At 43.0% G+C, this 17,880-nt stretch overlaps 1 protein-coding gene across 3 annotated transcripts in view; it reads left to right on the forward strand.

Annotated features, from left to right (window-relative positions):
• Positions 1–394: 394 nt before the first annotated feature.
• ATP10A (ATPase phospholipid transporting 10A (putative)) overlaps positions 395–17,880 on the forward strand; it is a 113,018-nt gene continuing 95,532 nt past the window's right edge. The window contains exon 1 of one of the 3 annotated variants that reach the window (XM_064646239.1): positions 395–1,110. In XM_064646239.1, the coding sequence (XP_064502309.1) occupies positions 671–1,110 (440 nt within the window). In that variant the 5' untranslated portion in view covers positions 395–670. The remainder of the gene's footprint in view (positions 1,111–17,880) is intronic. The other 2 variants (XM_064646238.1, XM_064646237.1) reach the window with 2 other exon arrangements.

The raw sequence follows: 17,880 nt of genomic DNA on the forward strand, positions 1-17,880 counted from the left end.
AGCACAGGGTTGGGTACAACCACGGCACACGGTCTCAGTCAGAAAGTGGAGTATTTTGACGTGAGTCAGATGGTAAAAACTCCCACCAGCTGCTGCTGCAGCACAGTGGATGAACGCCGGTGCGGAGCGCCGACGCTTCAGTAGGAACTTCTAATTTCCTCACTCAAACCCCCTCCTCCTGCTTTCCACACGTAACTAAAAGTCAAAAGCAGCCGACGAAAGTGTCCCACCCCGGGTCTGTGCCCCGGGGCGGCGCGGCGCTCGGGGCAGGCTGTTCGCGGAAGCGCCGCTCCCCATTCCCGGCGGGCGGCCCCCGGCGTTCCCCCCGGCCCTGCCCGCGCCCCGACAGCGCCGCGCCGGGGCCACGGCACGGCAGCCCCGCATCCCCCGCATCCCCCGCGCCCGGGACGGGGCGAGGCCCGCGGGAGGAGGGCTCGGCTCGCCGCCTGCCCACCTCCCATCCCCGGCCCACGAGGAGGAGGAGAAAGCGAGAGAGGTCCCAGCAGAGCGGTTGGGAGCGGGTTCGAAAGAGCCCTCCTCCCCCCCGCCCGCGCCCGAAGGGGAAGAGGAAAGGAGAGCCGTGGCGGGCGGCGGAGGATGATAACTTAGGGCCGTGCCTGGCGGTGGGAGCTGCCCGCGCTGCCCCGGCGAGGACAACGGGGCGGCAGCGATGTCTCAGGGCACTGCAGGAGGAGAGGGAGCGCCCCAGGTGCTACCGGAGGGGCAGGAGAGGCAGAGGAAGAGGAGGCGGAGGAAGAAGGAGAGTAAGACGCGCCTGGTGCGCTCCAGCCTGCTGTTACCTGAGGCCGAGACGGAGAAGCCCAAGAAGACGGTCCTGGCCTGCAACCGCCTCAAGACCACGAAGTACACGGCACTGTCCTTCTTGCCCAAGAACCTCTTTGAGCAATTCCACCGCCTGGCCAACGTCTACTTTGTATTTATCGCCCTCCTCAACTTCGTGCCAGCCGTCAATGCCTTCCAGCCGGAGCTGGCCTTGGCCCCCGTGCTCTTCATCTTGGCGGTCACCGCCATCAAGGACCTCTGGGAGGATTACAGCCGCTACCGCTCCGACCAGGAGATCAACCACATGGAGTGCCTGGTGTACAACAGGTGAGGCATGGAGGGTGAGTGCCGGGGACGGCAGTGCTGTGGTGGCAGCCAGCGTTGGGGTCCCGCCGGGCACGAGGACTCAGGCGAGTGGAGATGTGGAAGCAGGGCAGTGAGCAGGTCCATTGTGGAGGGCTTGCATTTCCACTTCAAGTGCAAAGAAACTTCCAGTTGCCCCTGGAACTGGTATCTCCCAGCTCTTTGCTCACTACTGCGGGAGTTCATACAGTCCTGCAGGTGAAAGTGAAGCTTCTCTAACTGGTGGAGTCCCACAGTGAATCACTGATTTATGAGTAAGAAACATTTTTTATAGGTCTACAAGTATGCTCTGGACTTGTGTTTTATTCTTTAAAGGAAGGACACTGCATTGCAAAGCACATGTAAGCATCACAGCAGTGTTTGATTTGCAAGACTTTATGAAAACACTTCTCGATGTGAGCAGTAAACTACACTCGTGTACAGTTTCAGGCATGAATTTTGTTATAATAATATGAGACCTCACTCAATCTGCTGTTAAATCTTCAATGAGTGAAGGACGGATAGAGGCTAGAGGCTCCTGAATTTCAGTTAGGTATGTGAGGTTTCATGACGTGAATTAGCAAGCCTAAACTTTGTTTCTCTTTCTAAAGAATGAGCCAGTCTTTCCATTGAACATTCACTTTCATTTATCGTCGCAAGTGTCATCATTCCCTGTGACTTTGCTATTTCCCAGTGCTTGTGATGGAGCATTAGGTCATTTATGTCCTTAAGAATTATTATTTTTTTAATGATCTGGGCAGTACATTTAGAGCACTGCGTTGGTATTTGTGAGTCAGACTGAAAGGACTTTTGCATCAACGTTTATGTGCTCAGAATCCAGCTTTACAGAATATTTGTTTTGCTTTTCTCTGAAAGCTAGACTGTCATCTCCTAGTAGGCTAAGGCTACGGGGGAATGAGAGAAGAATATATTTTCTGAGAAAGCAGATTTTAATTCTTTTTCTGATGCTTCTAAGTTGAACAGAAACAAAACACGTGCCAAGAAGCTTACACTCTAATTCCACAGTCTAGCTGGGAGGGGTCCTCTGTACTGACGTAAGCACTGAGACAGAGCAACTTTCCTATTGCAAGAAAGGCATGTGAAAAAATGCACTGAAAAAAACTCGAAATAGGCTGGGTTTTCTGTGAAAAAAAAAATGCTGAAAAAGAACTCAGAACAGACTGCATTTTTAAGATCAGCAGACTCAGGTTATTTCACAAACTAACATCACATAAGAAATCTCACCCAGAGATATTTCTTCATCAGCAGATATGCATGCATGAAAACACAAATAAAATGGACTTATTTCTATACTAAACTGAAAGCAGCCTAGTCAAATCGCACAAACAGGCATTGCTAACCTATGCCTTTTTCTAGTGCCTTTCTTGCCTGTAGTTGTCTTTAACTCTGACCTCTTCTGGTGTTGAGGGAGATGGGTGGCAGGAGGTCTTGTAAGGGTCTTCACGCAGTAAAGTAAAATAGTGCTAATTAAGATGCTCAGTCTGGCCTTTTCCAAACAAAATCAGTTTAGAAATAAGCTCTTGTGTCTCCTAGGTTGAAAAGAAATAAGTACCTGCTGCAGAAGATGTTAAAAATATTAATGTATACTAGAATTGGGATGTTAATTCTGGAATGTTTTTCTCCCAGCAATTCTCCATATGCCAAAAAAAAGTAGACATGACTATGAGAAAAGGTGTACCTTTGGTGTTAATATTACTTGTGGTCTTTTGGGAATCCCAACTAAGTGCACTGCCCTTTGTAACACTTGTGGTGTTGCAGAGTAAAAGTCAGAATTGTTCCTTTTACTGCATAGTTTAGATTGCTGCTGAGTGACACTTACACAAGATTAATTTGGGAGTGGTTTTCCTTTGCATTTGCATCAAAGGCACGTGTCGGCCAAGCCCTTGTGGGGCAGCGAACCTGGAAGTTTAAGAGCTCCATCACCTATTCAGGCACAGCTTTCTGGCTGGAAGCAGAGCTGAACAATGCATGCTTACAGCCCACTGCAGAAGCCTGGTTGCCAGTAGCAGCTCACCTGTTTTCAGCTTCCAGTAGTCCCTAGGAAAAGCTTCCCTCCCACAACTAAAAAATCCAATCGAAATATGTGGTTAAAATAATTTGCTTACATATTTTTAATCTGCCCATTTTTAAAGCTTCAGCAAGTCACCTTTTTGAACACCCTTCAGCCCCGGTGAGCAAGATGGGACTAGAAACTTGCTACTTTTGCAGATGAAAGCTAAGATTCTTGCTAACTTGAGTGACAGGGTACCAAGAGTGAGAGGTTTGTGTCAAGGTCATTGAAGTTGCTGGGCGTGAGTTCAGAAAAGCTGTTTTCTCAGAAAGGTGTCATGCCAGGAGAAACACAAGGGATTGATCGTGACTTTTACTTTGTTTCCTTAGTCTCTTTGTTTCTGGAAAAATGTTGAAGTGCATTGCATAAGGAAGTAATAAATGACAGCTTTCTTCTCACATCTGTTCAATGTTGATCCTTTATCAGTTTTACTACCTTTTGAGCAAGCTAGACTCTCTCTGTCTCTCCCTCCCCCTGCTTTGCCACTTCCTCTCTGTGAAGGCAGACTTTGATGCAAATGCTGTCCTCGATAGAGATGCTGCTGAAGGTAGGGCAGGTTAATGAAAGTGCTGCCCTAGGTCTGTCAGGGGCAGGGACTCTGCTCTTGCTGGTCAGTACTTCCTAGCTTGTAAAGAGGCCTTCTACAAGAGGGCATCTGAGTGCCAGGACTGTGCTGTGATGCACTCCCTCTCCTGCCAGCCTCCCACACAGCTGCAAGAGAACCACCTCAAACACAGACTACAGCAAAACAACATTGAATTATAACAGTCAGCAAATGGAGACAGGGACTTTTGCTTCACAGTAGCAGAGAAAAGCCCTCTGTCTCATTTTATGTACTGTTTAGTGACCAAGGAAAGATTTGAGTTGGATACTGTGTGTTCTGTCATGTATACTTTTTATATATAATCCATACATGCTTTCCTGGCTGTTGAGGTACCTGTCCCCTGTTAGATACAAGCACCAAGTAATTATGCAAGATCTACAAGACAGAGAATGCAGCGATAGGCAGAGCCTACTGCTGCTCAGGGCAGCTCATCAAGAGGAGGTTCAACAGCACACAAGCAGAGTCTACTTTGAGGTCCTCTGGCACAGTAACTGATCTGGAGGAAAATGCTGTTCTCCTGCTATTCTAACTGCTTGACAGCTGGTACAATGACTAGGCCTTCTTCCTCCTGCCTGCCCAGTGGTGTGGACTCAGATGACCCATTCTCATACAGCCACTGCTGAATCAATGATTCCATGGCTCATAGTTAGCAACACTTACGAGACAACAGAACAGCAAAGAATGATGCAACTGTGGTGGGTTGACCTTGGCTGGATGCCAGGTGCCCACCCCACTGCTCTATCACTCCCCTTCCCAGCTGGACAGGGGAGACAGTAAGGTGGAAAAATAACTCGTGGGTTGGGATAAGGCAGTTTATTTAAAGCAAAAGCAAAGCAGAAGTTTGCATGCACAAAAGCAGAGCAAAACAAAACGTAACACGGTTTATTGTCTACTTCCCATGAGCAGCGGTGGTTGGCCACCTCTGAGAAGCAGGGCTTCAGCATGCATAGTGGTTTCTCAGCAGGCAGCCCTTGGAGACAATGAATGCCCGCCTTCCTGCTCCTTGCCTTAGCTTTTATATCTGAGCTGATGTCATACAGTATGGAATATCCCTTTGGTCAGTTCGGGTCAGCTGGCCTGGCTGTGCCCCCTCCCAGGATCTTGCCCACAACTGATGCTGTGCTCAGCAGTAGCCAAAACACCGGTGTGTTATCAATGCAAAGCACAGCACTGTGAGGGCTAGTATGGGGAAATGAACTCCAGCTCAGCCAGACCCAATACAGCAACCTAAAGTAAAACGTTGAAGAGAGTTGCAGCTTCTTTTCACAGAAAGAAGGCAGCTTTCCTTTAGAAATTCTGAATGTTGTGGAGAGTCCTTCAGAAGATTATTGCTTTCTAGGGTCAGATGGTGGAAAGGGAAAAGATCTGATTCTTTGAATAAATTGAAATAAGCTGTTGAATTTGAATTGGCAGCATATGTTGAGGAATGAAACATGCAGAAGAATTGCAGTCTTGTATTGCTCTGTGATGGACTTTGCAGGTGTGCCTGTTAGAGCAGTCAGGGTCTTGACAGGCAAAGAGGGAAGATTTCTTAGCCAAAAGGAGTTAATAGGGCCTCTCTCCAGAGGCCTTTAAGGGCGCGTCTCTTATTTGGCAATACAGAGGAAATGAGGCACTTACTTTAGGAGGACAGTTTTACAGGTCACCTAGAATTTCAATTCTGTACAGGTGCTTATGTTCGAAATGCTGGATCACAGCCAAAACCCTTAGTTGATTTAAATGGAGGGAAGTTAAAAAGGCATTAGAGCCCAGCCTGCAGAAAATTGGTTTTGCAAACCTGTGATGATCTTAGTCCTTTCTCTTTGTTCCTCTTCCTCCTTTCCATCACCCAGGGATGGAGGTTGAAGAACGGAGATTACAGATTTTCAGTCTTAACAGTGAAGTCTTGTTTGGCTAGTTACTTTTCTGCATTGTTATCTTGGACTTGGAGGATAGGATGGTGATTTTTTCTTTGCAGTTACTGTCCTCCAGTGCTCACTGGCTCTGGTTGCAGTTGTGGATCACACATGTAAAGGTTTGCTCCAAGTAATTCCAGGTTGCATGCTGCTGCTACTCTTAAATATTTTATAGAACTAGATTTGTCACTGGGGCAGAAGTGTTAAGACTCTTCTAAGAAGGGGCTTTGTTTTCATTGTGCTGTTACAAAGTATGGTGTACATTTACATGGTATGTAAATAGAAGATGAATAGTGATAACTACAATCACAACAAACAATGGCACTTGTCCTTCAGGGAATTACATTTTATTACTGACTCAGTGCTGTGTTGGTGAAATAAACTTCGCTAACATTTTTGTAGGAGCCATATGTTCAAAACCAAAGAGCTTTGCTTTTTAAATCTACTCTCTAACTCTTGCTGTGTCCATCGAGGAGTATTGCTAAAGACTGTAATGGCCTCTGCATACTGATCAGAGACTGATAACTGCTTCTCGTGTCAACCTGTGACTTAGAAAATCCATGACAAATTGCAATTTACTACAGGATATTTGACTCCCCTGAGGTGTGGAAAATGTTTAATGGGGCATTCAGGCAGCTATCAAAGCAGACTGTTTTACATTAAATGTTAATTTATTTCTGCAAAACTGAAGAGGAGGAGAGAAGAGAGTTTGACATAGTCAACGTGTTTTCTATAATTTCCAAAATACGCTCTCTTTTTCCTCCCCTCTGTCAACCCGACAGTGAAAGCAATTCCAGCCTTGGAGAACAAGGTACAGCAGTGTTACCAAATCCTCGCAAAGGCACAGCAGATCCCACTCATGGCCTCTGAAATAGCCAGATGATGACATGCCCTGCAACCACTTCACTTCTTATTTTGCTGACTACACCAGTCTCTGAGGAGTACTACCCAAATAGTCCAGAGCAGCTTCTTGTCCCAAAACGTGCTGGCAGATAAGACATTTCTCACCAAAAGAAATATGCTTGTCTCATCTCTCCCAGAACACAAATGTCACTTGATGTGATTGAAAAGGAAACTACCTGGAATTACTCAGTTTTCTCTGTGAGTGAGTTTAGTGCACAGAAAGCTGACAGAAGAAAGTAGCAGTCTGAATCTGTTGGTGAAGTCAGTGTTCCCTCCTTGAATTTCAGAGAAAAAGTGCTTTGTTCATCTTACTTTGTCCTTTGCTTCAGTTTTAGCTGGCCTGACAGTGAGTAAACTCAGTGGGAGATGTAGTAGAGGCTTCTCCATTAGATTGATAGGGAGCAATTTTATTCTGCAGTAGTTTATCCAAGTAGCAAGGAGTGTCTGTGCTAATCTTCTGAGATGTAGCCAGCTGCAATGCACAGGAGAACCCATCTCTCTCTCCAACTGTATGTATGCAGTTCATTTGCTAATCAGTGTAGGGCAAATTTTCTAAGTGCCTGAGCTTCTCTACTGGAAAAGAAAAATGCTTTCCTATTTTTACTAAGCTCTTTCATTTGTATAGGCTGTCATGAGAGCCGTTGTAGGCTGTCTCACATGCCTCTGGCTAACTGCCAAAGAAGATGCTATTAATCTGCACTGAAAGACCTGTGATGTCCCCAGATTAATTTTTGCACTTACGCATCCTGCTCCAGGGAGACACCATGATCACAGACCACAGCCCAGAATTATAGGTGGCCACCTTGTGTGCAGATCTACTTCCTGTCATGTGTCTTTATTATCTTGAGACCATGATTATTGTTAAAGGTGGCCAAAAGAATAACAGCTCTACTTGATTCTGTCAGAGGGCATTTCCAGAGAACCTATGCAGGAGAAAAGAATTGCATGTATTGTTCAACTCTGCCTGATACTGTGATTCCAGATTCTACCTTTCAAGTGTCATTGAGTTAGCAGAACTGAAAACCAGAATTGAAACCCATGACAACCATGCAAAAAGCAACATTTATGGAACTGCTTACTAGCTAGCATGGCATAACTTAGCCAGGACATTCCTCCCACTTGCAGACCAGTCCTCTAGAGAAATAGGAAGGGTCCCTGTCACTGGGTAGGAGTGAGCCTCCTCCAGGCTTACAGACCCTCCTCATTCCTGGATGGACAGGTTGCTTACATGGACACAGCAACAGGAGAAGTCTGAGTGCCAAATCTCTCCTTGTCATGTAATCCAGCATACTCCCAATTTGCAGGGTAGTTGCTCTGAGCAAGAGCAGCTTTCCTTACAATACCAGACCTTTTGGGTATGTGAGGCTTTGGTGTTGTGCTGGTTTAAAGGTAAACCGGCAGGGGAAATGAACCCAACTCAAAAGAGATTATAAGTCAGAATAACAATTTAATAAAAATAATACAATAAATACAATTACACAGACAAAGAATTGGTTTTAAGCCACAAAACCCAGATGTATAACCCAGCACCCTGGGGCATGAACAGAGTGGTGTTTGTTGGGACCCCCTCCCTGTGCTGAGCTCCGTGTGGTCCCTCTGAGTCCAAAAAGTAAAAGGAGAGGGAAAACCTGTTGGTGAGAGTGCTGGTCGCAGTTCGATCGAGGGCGGTGATCTCAGTCTGGTTGGGAGTGCTGTTGCAGTCTAGTTGAGAGTGGTGGTCACAGTTAGGTTGAGAGTGGTGGTCTCAGTCCAGTCCAAGTTCCGGTCCTTCTCTGGATCCCATGAGTGGTACAGAAGTCCTAAGACTCCCAAGATTATATATCCTCAGGTTCAGGCAGGAATGCCCAGTACCTCCCTCAGGGCAGGGAGTTCCACACTGGGTGTGAGGACAGGAGCATCCTCCTATCTCACAGGCCTCTTAACACCCAGCTTATAGCCTGAGGGGTCAGGCATGCTCTGGGTGGCTGCTGTAAATGGTCTATTGATGGCATAGAATACACAGTTTTGGGTTAAACCCACACAGTGATGAACTGGTCCCAGGTGTTCTAACTAGGGCAGGTGTATATACACAGTATAGTCAATGCAGCTGGCAAGCCAAATGCATGGCTTCAGGGTTATGCTCAGTTTGCCGGATTTATGCTGTGTAGACTTGGTTTTAGCAATCACATATATTGAAAGCAATTAAGTACATGAAAAGCAGAACAATTTGTTTCGCTTCATATAGTTGGGGAAGTGAACCAGTTTTCATGGCTTACCTTCAGCCTTAGTGTTTTCACCTGGGCATTGTCACCAATGCAGCTGTGTTAGTGGCCAGTCATGTTTTTACCCAGAAGAGATACACAGCAAAAACATTATTTGTACCCTACTGCCCATCAACACTGCCTCACCTTGTCTCGCCAGAATGTGGAAGCAAGACAGTGGGAGTCTGTGCAGTGAGCCAGGGAGAGCTTCACTGCAGTGAATGGCATAAACATAAAGTGAGGAGCCACCTTGATGCTAGAAGCCAGAACACTCCCCTCTTATGGGTAAATTTGTGTAGTTATGGACAGCAACTTCCTCTGATGCATATCAAGGACAAAAGTTGACTCACACCCAGAATGCAGCCACAATGCATAAGTGTAAAAGATGTTAGCTAGCAGCTTTTCCTAGGTAGGTGCTAGTAGTGGTGCACAGGGGAGAGGACATGCAAAGGAGAAGCTTGAATAGCCCTAATATGGAGCTCAACTGAGGAAATGTACATTTACAAGTGTATCTTTGCTTCTGAAAGATTTGATAAAGCAAACCTCAGATTTAGTTTTAAGAAGATCACCTATATATTTCTGAGTGAATTGGTTTCATCTTTGCTGTGTGTCCAGGAAGTGGCAATGAGTGGGGTTCAAACTTAGAGCTTACAGTGCCTGTAAGATATGAGCTGAGAGGAATGTCTTTGTCTTTTTTACTCTTTCTAGGTCATAGCTACACAGCCTGTCCACAGAAAGCTGCTACCCACCCAGCTAATAGTGTTCTGTCCTGTGAGCTGCTGGGGATATCCAGCCCTTTTGAGCTGGCAAACTACCATCTGGTTCTTTGCTCCGACAGGAGCAATGTTTTACTCTGTTTCTCAGAACTGTTGCAGGTGAACATCTCTGCAATGGTCAGCCCACATCCTTCAGACCATGTTGGTTAAAGGACAGTGTTGAACTGGCAAGGCATGCGTTTTCAAGAGTGGGAAACATCTTCCTCTCCTCTGCTGTTTTGTTATAATTTTATTCTTTTCTGACCACAATTTCTCTAGAGTGACAAGTAGGCCACTCTCTTCAGTGCTGTGGCCAACATTTGCATTATGCCCAGTCATTTCATAAACCTAGACTCTGCCGGAGATTTGTTATGACAGGCATGGAGGTCACTTGTTTTTATACTTCAAGGAAGAGTTTAAATGTTTGACTGACAACTGCACTCCAGTTCTTACATATCTGTGCTGATACATTAACACTGAGAGTGTCAACACTATTGTAGAATATTTGGTATTTCTGTAGTTTTGATGGAGGTTTCAGCTTGGACCTTTTGGATAGAATGTCCACTGTGAAATGACAGCATTTGTAAACACAGGTCTTTTGCCTTTGTATATTCTCTTATGCTTCCTGGGCCTTTTCTGGGTTGCACAGCCATATACCTGTATGCTTGACCCTTGTCTGTTCACCTTTCTGCCTTCCAGTAGCAACCTGACTATGCCTATTTTGTCTATGTTAGCTGGTTTTATGTGTTCACTAACAAGTCATTGGGAAAGTTGTTGCGAAAACTCCCAAAATATTGAGGCTGACACAGGAAGGGCTAAACAGCAGTCACCTAAATACATCTGTGAGCATATTCTCAAAATCTAAACATAGAGTAAGATGCCTCAGAAGAGATGACAGTGAACAAATTTAGCAGGCAAATTTAGCAGACAAACCCTTATAGACTCGGGAAGTTCAGTAAGTACATTAGAAAAGTGTAATGTATTTTGGGAAAAAATAGATTATAAGAAATCAAGTATAATTCACCTAAGTCTAATCTTTCAATTGTAGTGCATTATTTTTGCATGGGCCTACACTTACATTTGGAGGTTCAGATGCTTTCTATATTTTCTTTTTCTCCCTTTTTAGGATTTCCATGTTCTAATTGTCAGCTTCTCCTTGCTATACTTCCTTCTGATGTATACCTGCAGAGTTGTGAACCTAAAGCTGTTTGTCAGAATAAAGATCTGTATTGATTTTATTTGCATGTTTGAGAGCATCTTGATATTCCTTCCTTCACTATCATAGGTTCCTGTTTTATCAGAGGAGCTTGGACTTTGGTGCCTATCTCCTGACAGAGCCACTGATTTGCATCTTGACCCTTCTGCATATGCCATTAGTTGTCCTCCCTGTAAACAGTAGTGAGCTGCTGATTGTAGCTCCCTGGCAAGAAGCCCTCTCAAGTGTTAATTAGGTTCTCTCTGACCTGACAAAGGTATTTCCTAACAGAATTTGTCATATTCTTTAGGTGAGATTTATTTCACGTGTCTGTTAGCTAAAAGTATATGTCCAGTCTGACCAAGTCATCTATGCTTGTGCCAAAATCAGTGGAGAGCTCTGAGTGGTCTGGGGGAGCAGGGGGAAATCTTTCCAGCTTATTTGAGACGCCTTAGAAAGTTTGAATCAAGAGGTCCTTCTCTCTCCTGTGATGATACAGGTGAAGCTGAACTAGCTGACTTGCTTATACAGCTAAGTTCAGGCAAGATGAATCCATCCCATCATTAAACTCAGAAGGGATAGATTTTAATTCCTGTTAATGCTCCATATGATTTTTTGACTGTAGAAGAGTAAGTAGCCTGTCCTGCTCAATATACTTTACGATTTATTTAAGAACTAAGCTTGGAGAATCACAGATGCAAGTATGTTCACCTGTCAGGTGAAGGGGATAACCCAGTATCCCCCGCTTCATCTTCTGCCACATTCTGCCTTCAGCAATAGACATTAACTTATTGTTCATACTTGTGAAATATATTTATATCATTTATCTCAGTGCTGAGAAACAATGAGTTCTTGTCAGATAATTTTCCTCTTTTAATGGCAGATTGCATTTGCATTTCTGTGGAGTTTTTCAGGCTGTCCTCATAATGGGAGGAATCTTTGTATTTTGGGATGTTATTTGCTCTTTAATTTCAGATGCAGCTTTAGGGGATGAGTGTTGCAACAAGGTAGGAGGTTCCTAGTTCTGCTTTCTTCTGTTTGTCTGGATGTACCTAAATATTAGGTAACTAAAACCACTTTGTAAGCTGTGTCTGTAAAATGCAGAGGGCAGTTGTGTGCTTGACATAACTGTGGACATTACAAGAGTGAAAGTGGGACTTCACTGTCAGATGTCTCACAAATATCATATAGGGCTACTGGGCTCCTGTTTTCCATCCAGTAGGCTGAGATGTTCAGACCTGCAGGTGAATCAGAGAGGTCAATGGTGAAATTATTCTGCCTATTTTGATAATTACTGATTTATCTTTGGTTACCAATTTACGTGCTGGAATTTTAGTGCCTGTCCATATGGGAGCATAGGCTCATGCAGATATACCTTGTAGCCATATAAGAGGTGCAGCATCATAAGATGTCATGCCACTGTTTGCTGTCTTAAAAGTTCTGAATCCTGTTAATCTAATTGCAGCATTTGACACTCTGGTCTTCCTGATCATTCAGGCTTAAATGTACTGTATCCTATCAGGTTTTGTCTTATAAATGTCTCTCACTTATTTTCAGTGCAGTTCCCTGTGCCTGTCTGCTTTTTGTGTTGGAATCATGGCTGTGTGTGGAAGTTCCTCTTTCTGTCAGATCCTGTGGGAGATTTCCAAAATGCAGGTTCAACAGAAAAACTGTACCACAGCCCAGCCAACCATCAATCTAGTAGTGCTGATGGGTGCACTCATTGTTTGAGAGTCCGGTTTAAAGTCTGTAATAGTCCTTGTCATGGACTGTACAATCCATGATATATCTTCAATTTGAGGAATACCACAGTGGACTGATATCTGCCAGCTCATGCCAGAAAGATGTGTGTAAGACCAGTAAGACCCATCTGCAAAGAACATTGCAGTATAGAATCCCCAGACTGACAGTGTATCTCTATATGTAGAACTAACAAAAGTAGCGCTGAAATGTAGTCTAGGAGGATTTTGTGTATTTGCAAAGTGTTTCATTTTTAATGTGTTTTTTATTTTGGTTGGGGGTTTTCTTGTTTGTTCATTTTTGGTTTTTTTTTTTGTTTTGTTTGAGTTTTTTGGTGAGTGTGGGGGTGGGTATGTGTGTGTTTGTCTTTTCTTCCAGTTCTTCCAGTTAACAAAAAGGTAGTTAATACTCTATTTCAAAACTGTTAAAGAATTCATCTTATCTTTACCAATTTCTCTAAAGATAAAACTAAAGAGAAAACTTAAGTCCAAAACATTTATTTCTTTTTAAACAGACTTACTGAAGAAGAATCTACCATGATAAAGACAGTACTAGTGTCTTTGAAGAACATACAGTCTCTCTATCTTTCAAAGACTTTGCACTTCATTTAAGTGTAAGATTTCTCTAAAATTCCCCATGGTTATTCTAAATTCAATCCTCCTTGGAATGCAGGGAGCAGAAGAGGAGGAGGAGAGTTCCTGAGTTTATTTGCAGTGGCATTTGGTTTGGCATGGAGGATTTTTAAAATGCTAATTTGGTCCTCCCATATTAATTCATATTCTTCCTCTGCTGCTCTTAAATTGGAAACTTTCCATTTTACATCTGGCAGTCTTGTCCTCAGTTGTTTAACCTTTATGCTTTATCACTAGAAATAGCTGTTTTGTGCATGGAATCCAGCCTGTTAGTCATAATAGCATTCCCTTCAGCTGTCCTATCTGGCAACTTCTAGAAAGGTTTCGTGTTTGGGGTTTTGTTTGTTCATTTGTTTTGGTTTTAACCAGTATCTGCAATTACAGAAAGCATGCCTGAGTTGATAGTGCTGCACACTACTAAGAAGTTTTAAGCAAAAAAATTACAAAACATTCTTTTCACCACTGGCAGAAAGTTTAGAAATGCAGTCAAATCTACAGAGAGAAGTGGTTAAGACCAATGATGCATTGCCCCTGCTAGTTGAGCATTATTCAAACTAGATGCAAATTTGATTGCTGATTTTTTTGGGAGCAGAGTTCTTACTTTTCCATTTACTGAGTATATATCCAGATGTCCAAGACTTCTGTGGGATGTGTCTTCATTGATAGCTAACTCCTTTCTGATCTGCTTTTGTAACTCATTAGTTCCAGTTAGATTCCACAGCAGATTATTCCACCGAGATCATACACAATATGAAAATACCGTCTGTGCAAGAAGGGTCCCCAGTCAGTGTTTGCTGTAACTTTTATTATGGTGCTACACACCTGCACATATTTAGTGGGAGCTCTAAGGTGATATGCAGTGTGCGCCAGGTATCTAGAAAGCTTAGTCTTTTCATCTTTTTGCCCAAGTCTAAATCAAATAAGAGACAAAGCTCAGAAAAAGAGAGATTTTTTTTTCTTATGACTTCCTGTGCAGTTGGTTACATGGATGCCAGTCCTTAAAACTCCCAGCTGTAAAAGGTGTGTTTATACAGCACACATTCATACCCAGCTGGTATATCAAAACACCTTCAGAGCACCATGCAGAGGTGGTTGTTCCTGTGGACACAATGTGGGCCATTACTGCTGTGCTGTCTTGTAAGAGAATTTGTCAGCTCAAACATGGCCAAGTTCACATGACTAACAGTTTTCTGTGTGTGGATGGGGCACAGCTGGTGGGAGTACAGGACCCTGCACCCTGCTCTAATTTACTGTTCTTAGACTGAAAAAAGACAGTAAGAATGTTCAGTAAATGCATTTACAAGTTGCATGACTGTGCTTAATTTTGTGGGGTTATTTCAGCTTAATTGAAAGGCATAGTAAGCCATCATTCTTAATACTGGCAGTTAATGCATTGTTTCCTTAATGACTTTGGATCAGAAAGTATATTGTAAGAAATAGAATCCTATCAAAACACTCCTTTGTTTTTTTCAGACACGTGGATAACAGGTGTGATCTACCACATCAGCACAGGTCACATTATCAGGAGACTCATGATGCAGGGTTGAAAAGAAAATGAAGCAAGTTGGATATAGGCTTAAGATATTCAAGTGAAGTAGAAGTAAACAAGTGCTTCTGCAAGTTGCTATCCTTCTGCCATATTTCTGCCGAGTCCATTTTTGCTGAGAAATTAAGTGAAAAAGCTGTCTTTAAATTTTTAGGAAGGGAGCACAATATTTTTAGGAGTTTTATGAAGCTTCAGAAAAATAGCCTATTTGTGCCACAGCAATGTAGGCAGTTCATGTTCCAGAGTAATGTTTACCCTGAAAGAAGTCTACAGGAGAACACTTTGAACCATGAGTTTTCACCTGGCTTTCAATAATAAGACACTTCTTGCAAGTCAGCCCTTCCTTTGGTCAATATAATGCCCTCCTTATGATTTTTGGGATCACCTCCCATGGCCTTAAACATCACTGGCTTTCATACTTGACGTCTGTCTGCATCTCTCTCTGTTGTAAGGGCAGTCCTCAGTAATTTGTATGGGGAACTAAAAGACACATTTATTCCACCGTGCAAGTAGGTCTGTACCAGCAGTGCAGCAGGCTGCTGTGTTGGTGTGGCAAGCCCAGCACAGAATGACTCGGATTCATGTCTCTGAGCTGTTCAGTAAGGCTGGTTAGGTAGCCTGCGTGAGGCATGTAACATTTTGTTACAGTCACACTGCTTTAGGAGGAAAGCTGACTGTACAGCAGTTGGTTCAGAAGTGTCCAACTTGAATTTCAAGATTATTTTCCACCTCAGAAGACTCTGTGAGCCTGGTTGACATACACATTCTAATCAAGACGAAATACTGAGGTTACAATGTTTACAGCTGTAGACACCACCATTAACTGATCAATTCTTGGACTGAGAAAGTTAAAAATATGATTGGGAGTTCAATAAGTCTTAAAATGGATATGAGTGGAGTCATAGCTGTTTCTTTGTGAGGAAGCAGAGGGCATTTTGTAAACATCAATTGGGCTCTTTGCAGTTGAGGAGTTATAGGAGAAAATGGCCAGGGTGACAGTTTTGCTCTCTTAGCAGTTTGTATGCTGGGACAGCTCTCTGTTTGCATAGCTGTGCTGTTTATCAAGAAACCTCTGAGCAATAGACAGCAAACAGCCACTGAATGGGTAGCCATTACAAAATAGCAGAGGTAGGTCTTTGTCTGCAGGCCTTCAAAGAGTCCAGGAACTGATGGCCGAAAAAACCAGGTTTTTTATGGTCCTGGGAACAGGCAGTACACAACAGCCAAGAAATTGGAAATCCAATATTTTCATCATGTCCTGGGATTATGCTTTGGCCAGCTCAAACTTTTGGTCCTGGGCTTACATTTCCAGGAGCAGTGCTTTACTTCTGAAGTTGTGCTTTGAACTCTCTTGGCACAGAGAGGGCCAATGGTTGACAAAGAGATCAGTCTGCAAGGGTGGTACAAGCAGTCTTTAATTCAGCCTGCTAAGAGAAGGAAGAACAGAGCCAGACTTCACACATGAATAGCACTGACTCGGTCTCCTGTTTCAAGTTATTAAAATAACACTTCGGTGTTTTTTTAGAAGACATTTTCCTAAATACTCTCTAATACCCATAACAATTTCAGATGCTGGGAAGTAAATATTTTTCTTCTACCACTGTGTTTTGGGTTTTTTTCCCTACTTGGCAAGCACTGGTATTTGGGGGTTTTGTATTTTATTTATTCTTCTGCAATATTTAGGATGAAGTAGAGATTAGCTTTCCTACCAACACCTTGCAGATACACACACACAAAATACTTAAACTTGCCAAAACAAGTTATTTTTTACATCAGCATTCTTGAGTTATTTTCTGCTTGCATGTTTTTAGAAACAGAGTGTTTCTTACCAGCCTCTGTGAACAAAACATTGTGTTTGCAAGATAGAAAAAACCAATGGCTTTTTAGTTAGTACTGTAGAGATCAGCTAGGGAAGAGACAGAGAAAAATATGCAAAATCTGATTATTAGAAGGTCTCTTAAGATAAGACCAATGTTAAGATAAATTAAAAAATAAGGAAAAAGACAAATGTAGTTGTGTTCTCTAATGTCAGAAAAATGAACTCTTAGTGCTTTATAACTGGGCCTTGAAATGAGCCCTGGGAGAAAACTAGGGCTCTGTGATGGTTTTGCTTTACATCCAACCCTTGATTTCTTTTTTGATCGACACTTTGCTGTATCATGACAGACTAATGTTACTTCACAAGCACATGAACTCTCCCTGTAGCACGATGGGAACATCACCTGTGTGAGAAAATCAACAGTCCCAAGGCAAGCTATATCCTCCTCAAGTCAGGGCTTCAGGGGCATCGCTAAATGAAGATGTGCTTACTGTTCCCTTCCTGTTGATCCAGAACACTGTTAAATATCCCATCTATGCTAGAGTCATGTTCCCTCCTGCCTCCTTTTATCTTTTGTTTTTGATCTAGTGTCTTGCTGAATTGCTCAAAGGCCTTGGCAATCATTTTGGGAAAGAGGACAGTATTGAATCTTAAGGGCACTTACAGGGAATCAGCAGATCTCCACTAGGGTCTTCAAAAGGATCTTGAGCAAGCTGCATAACCCTTTCTGTTGTCAAAGTCATAGTCTTCAAAATGGGAAAATCATGGTTTATCTCAAGAGGTTTTGCAGTTTGAACCGCAACTTTTAAAAGAGGTCTTTGTTGTGATTTGATTCCCCTTAAAACCAAATGGAAGTTCAGTGTCTTGATTTTCTCATTTCAGGGATATTCAAATCAGCTATCTTATGTGGAAAAGCTTGATTTTTAATTTTTTTCTTGGATTTTTGCATTATTAGAGATCTGATTTCACAATCTCTTTAAATGAAGTTGCAAATAGATTATGGAAAAACTACTGTTATAGGTTATGGAGAGACTATGTAGTTTCAGTTACAAAGAAATCTGTATCTACATCTGTAAGGGCCTGATTAGTCCCAACACTACTGTGGTAAATGGATTATAATTACTGTACTTCTTCCACAATTCCCAGGGAAACTGTGAAATAGAAAAGATTTTTAAAGAGCATTGTCAGGCACCCCAGAAAAAAAAAAAGGTGGGCTAGTTAAGACAAAGCAAAACATTTGGAAGTGCCATATGCAGAAATAACCACTTCAGAAATGCGTGTTTACTGTAAAAATGTCACTGCACAATAACAGTTGCCAGCTGGTAGAGGTGTAACACTTCAGAAGTAAAGGCACA

This window comes from Pseudopipra pipra, chromosome 2, assembly GCF_036250125.1.
Source record: "Pseudopipra pipra isolate bDixPip1 chromosome 2, bDixPip1.hap1, whole genome shotgun sequence".
In the NCBI taxonomy this organism is placed as follows: Eukaryota; Metazoa; Chordata; class Aves; order Passeriformes; family Pipridae; genus Pseudopipra; species Pseudopipra pipra.